The 4,873-nt window shown below is 45.2% G+C and overlaps 1 protein-coding gene across 4 annotated transcripts in view; it reads right to left on the bottom strand.

Annotated features, from left to right (window-relative positions):
- Cfap36 (cilia and flagella associated protein 36) overlaps positions 1 to 4,873 on the bottom strand; it is a 22,572-nt gene that overhangs the window by 6,572 nt on the left and 11,127 nt on the right. For all 4 annotated transcript variants that reach the window (XM_013353997.2, XM_013353996.2, XM_005367718.3 and 1 more), the window contains exons 5-6: positions 3,431 to 3,518; positions 298 to 349 (exon numbers count right to left, since the gene is read on the bottom strand). In XM_013353997.2, the coding sequence (XP_013209451.1) occupies positions 298 to 349; positions 3,431 to 3,518 (140 nt within the window). The remainder of the gene's footprint in view (positions 1 to 297; positions 350 to 3,430; positions 3,519 to 4,873) is intronic.

Below are 4,873 nucleotides of genomic sequence, written 5' to 3'. Positions count from 1 at the left end.
CACGCTAACACGCATACATTCACACAAGGCACACCAGTACCCGCTTACACACACGCTAACACGCATACATTCACACAAGGCACACCAGTACCTGCACTAACCAGAAGGAAAAGGTATTTTCCATCTTTTAAAAAAAGGATAAAAAGTAAAATATAAATATTTTGACTTGCCAAGAAAATATGGCTACTCTGAGGAGTTCTGTAGAAACTTAAATGCCAATAGCAAAAGCCAAGAGAAAGTAAGAAAGAGGCAATGCCAGTAAGACAGACTTCTGCTGCATCTACATCCTGCAAGCACCTGCTTTTTTCGTTTCCTTTCTTCCTCCTGGTCATATTCTTCTTTTGATTTTCTGAAACATAAGAAAGTTAAAAGTAAATCTGTTTTGTTTTGTTTTTGGAGACAGGGTCTCACTATATAAGCCTTGGCTGCCCTGGAACTCACTTTGTAGGCCAATGAGGCTGGCCTCAAACTCAGAGATCCGCCTGCCTCTGCCTCCCAAGTGCTCGGATTAAAGGTGTGCGCCACCACCCAGTAAAAGAGTAAATTCCCCATCATCAAAGAACAAATATGCAGCATGGTAACTTGGCTATATGTGGACGAGGTGACCTACGGCACCGTCACCACAGTGTGGACATAGCGCCACAGTGTGGACGAGGTGACCTGCGGCACCATGGCTACCGTGTGGATGAGGTGTCTCTCCAGAGATGGAGAACAGGCAGACACTGCAGAGTGGAGCTAGTAATAGACTAGTAATAGACTACACTGGTTACCTAATGAACCCTACCTGAACAACTCCAACAGATTTGAAATTCTAAACCTCTTTGTTTTTTAGTTAGCATACAAATAAGTGACCTAAACCCATATTTTTTTCCCTTTTGTTTGTTTTTCAAGACAGAACTCTCTCTGTAGACCAGGCTGGCCTTGAACTCTCAGAGATCCTCCTGCCTCTGCCTCCCGAGTGCTAGTATTATAGGCGAGCACCACCATGCCTGGTCTAAACCCATATGTTCATGGCAAACTCCATTAGGAAAGACTCATTCTGGCTAGGAGTAGTAGGCACATGTCTATAAATCCAGTACTTGGAAGGAAGAGGCTGGAGGTTCGGGAATTTAGGGTCATCCTCAGCTATATATTCAGTTTGAAGCTAGACTGAACTACAGACAACTGGCTCAAAAACAAAAATACAACCTTTGATTCTCTTAGAAATGCTACATCCAGCCCGGCACATGCCCTTAATCCCAGCACTCAGGAGGCAGAGGCAGGTAGAGCTCTATGAGTTCGAGGCCAGCCTGGTCTACAGAGTGAGTTACAGGACAGCCAAAATTACACAGAAAACTCCTGTTTCGAAAACAAGGGAAGGGAAGGGAAGAGGAAGGGAGAGGAGGGGAGGGGAGGGAAGGGAAGGGAATGGAAGTTACATCCTTCCTGATGGGGCTGTTTCCCCTCTTCTGGCCTGTCCAGTGGCATCTGAGCTGTCCTGATCAAGTTGTCCTACCACCTCTCAATTTCTTTAAACAGTTCAGAGCCACTCTGACTAGGAAATAGCTGAAGTCAACTATCTCCCATGTCCATAGCTAAGCTTTACAAACTAAAAATCTCAAAGTATTAACCCAACCAAAATAGTTTATGCTACATCAGCCCTAGTGGGAAGAACCGTAACAACCCTAATGAGAGTCAGGAACCAGCCACAGCAAGGGAAGAAGAAAGGCTGCAGGAGACGCCTTAAGACAGGTCCAGGGCAACTGTCAGTCAATGCCACCAGTCCTCGAGACAAATATGTAGTAATAGGAGCGGCGGGGCTGCGTCCCCAGCACCCCGGGCTGCCTGCTAGATTATGCCCCGAAATAACACACAAATTGTATTCATGTAAACACTGCTTGGCCCTTTAGCTCTAGCCCTTACTGGCTAATTCTGATATCCCGATCAACCCATCTTTAATCTGTGAGCACCGGTCTTACCGGGAAGATTCTAGCCTACGTCCATCCTTGGTCGGAGCTTCATCGCATGTGCCTCGGAGAGCAGAGCTATACCCGCGTCCGCCCAGGAGACGGGAGCATGGCGTCTCTGCTCCAGACAGCAGAGCTGTCGAGTCTGAGCTCACTTCCTCTTCCTCCCAGCATTCTGTTCTGTTTACTCCACCCACCTATGTTCTAAGCTATGAGCCCAAGCAGTTTGTTTATTACTTAACCAATGAAATCAACAGATTGATATATGACACTCCCACATCACAAATACCCTTCCCTCTGCACACCCGGAAACTCAAGCTCCCACCTGCCCCCAGCACAGGGCAGGATCTGGCAGGAAAGGGCTGTGTCCACCACCCACACTTCGCTTTTGTCCCCACAATCATCCACATCCCCTAAAATTAAATTAAGCCTTGGAATTCCTGTCATAGTTTCCCACTATGTCCATCTTTCTAAAGTGACTACAAACATCCTCACAGACTCAAAAATTACGTGTTACTATGGTTCCTCCCTCCAGAGCTCCCACAGTAACCAGGAGCAAGGTCTTCAAGGAGAAATATTGCTCACTAACCTTTTTTGGTTAAAGGGTTACACATCCCATGCCAAGCATCTGGTTGAGATCGGAAGAAGTGATTGGTAAGATACACCTCCCACTCTCCTCCCTAGGTTACAGGTCATTCCTCAGCTGGGCAGCTGGGGCAGCTGGGACAGCTGGGGCAGCTGGGGCAGGTGGGTACAGATGCCCAGCCTCCAACCTTGCAGCACCAGCATGAATAGCCTCTAATATTAAGACACAGCAGACAGGAAGAACTCTGCTCAGCCCAGGTCACACTCTACCCTTCCCTATTAATCCGCCAAATCTACTGCAGCTCTTTTTCCATTGGTGGCTAGTTCCTTAATCCCATGAGAAAGGACATGTTGGGTGAGGGTAGGGAAATCCTCTCAATTGAACTGATCCAGAATATATGATACAAATATTTTTCTACAGTTAGATATAATACAAATTAGACTTCTCACATGAGAATCTATTTTTTTTTCCAAGACAGGGTTTCTCTGTGGTTTTGGAGCCTGTCCTGGGACTTGCTTTTGTAGACCAGGCTGGTCTCGAACTCACAGAGATCCGCCTGCCTCTGCCTCCCAAGTGCTGGGATTAAAGGCGTGCGCCACCACCGCCCGGCTCTCACATGAGAATCTAGAATGCTCTGAAAGGCTTTAGATTGGGAAGGTTTGGATTTCAGGTTTTTTGATTAGGGATGCTCAATCTGTGCAAGTATTCCAAAATCTGAAACACTCGGGTCTTAAGCATTTGAATACAGGACCCTCAAGCTGTGTCACATAACTAAAAACTAAACAGTCATTTAGTTGGTCTTGCTAGGTGGTCATCTTTTCTAGGGGAAAGCTTACACCCATTCAGATCATACACAACACTATTAACAGTTTACTCAGAAGCAGTTGAAGCAGCTCACCTGAGGACCTCCCTCAGGATTTTCATCTCTTCCTGTTCAAGATCACTGACTACATCGGCGCCGTCAGTTAAGCAGTCGGGTAACACACCTGTTCAAAACCAAACAGCACACGGAAGACGTCAACTGAAAACACTTCTCACTGCTGCGGTGCATCAAGAACAAAGCAGTTTACAACTGATGACTTCAAATTCTTTTCAAGCCTTATCTTCTTAATTATCTTCCATTTAACTTTCTCACATCTTAGGGACTCGGTCCCACAGCACTCACAGTTTAGTCAGAAATAGTTCACAGAAACAACATATATGTGTGTGTGTGTGTATACACATACACAGTAACAACATGTGTGTATACACATACACAGTAACAACATATATATGTGTGTGTGTGTGTGTGTGTATGTATACACATACACATATAGTCTTTCACATGATTAAGTAAAAAAAAATTAAAACTTGAAAAAAACTGTGTGACAATACAAATATTAGATGTTATGGTCTTCCATTATCATACAGTATCTACTACTGATATCACTTACCCAGGCTTTTAACGGTGAACCTTAAGTGGGAATGTTCATGTTTTGTTAGTGTCTCCATGTGAACGGCAGCATTACAAAGAGAGCTCACTATGTGCAGTGACAGCGCGTGCTGAACACGTAAAGCATTTGTGCAGATACTGCCAAGAGCTTTAAATCACAATTGTGCTCCTTTCCGCCCCTCTCGCCCCTCCCCTAACAGACTCATGGGAACTATCCTAAGTGCTGGTTTAGTTTACTTCTCCCTCGAGGTTGGGAGTGAGTGCTCTGCTCACGCCTGCGCTCTATGGCACTGGCAGGTGCACCTTCATTTACCTTCCACTTCTTCCAGCAAATGTGCACAGTGGGATTCTGGGTTTGCTCTAAAGTCATTTAATATTCCAGTTCCCTTGATGTGCACATGCATTTTGGGCTAAACATTCTGTTGAGTTAATTGCAGTCATTTGTATGGAAAGAGCAGGAAGATGCATGCGCACCTCACCCATGGGAGAGTGACACCGTAAACACAGCATCTGTAGTGGAATTTTGCTCAGTCAAGAGCTCCCAAATCCTTCTCCTAGCAATTTCTTTAAGGAGGATTAAAGGCAGGAACAACACAACACCAAGAAATTCCTTTAAATTGTCAAAATACATTTACTCCAAATTATTTGACCAGATACAAACAAGAATCTTTGCATTTTTCTTAGAGGAAATAAAATTCACCAGGCGGTGGTGGCACACACCTTTAATCCCAGCACTCAGGAGGCAGACACAGGCGGATTTCTGAGTTTAAGACTAGTCTGGTCTACAGAGCAAGTTCCAGCATAGCCAGGGCTATATGGAAAAACCCTGTCTCAAAAAAAAAAGGGGGGGGGAGGAAGGAAGGAAGGAAGGAAGGAAGGAAGGAAGGAAGGAAGGAAGGAAGGAAGGAA

Source organism: Microtus ochrogaster, unplaced genomic scaffold, assembly GCF_000317375.1.
Source record: "Microtus ochrogaster isolate Prairie Vole_2 unplaced genomic scaffold, MicOch1.0 UNK22, whole genome shotgun sequence".
NCBI lineage: Eukaryota > Metazoa > Chordata > Mammalia > Rodentia > Cricetidae > Microtus > Microtus ochrogaster.
This window is presented reverse-complemented; position numbering and strand designations above follow the sequence as displayed.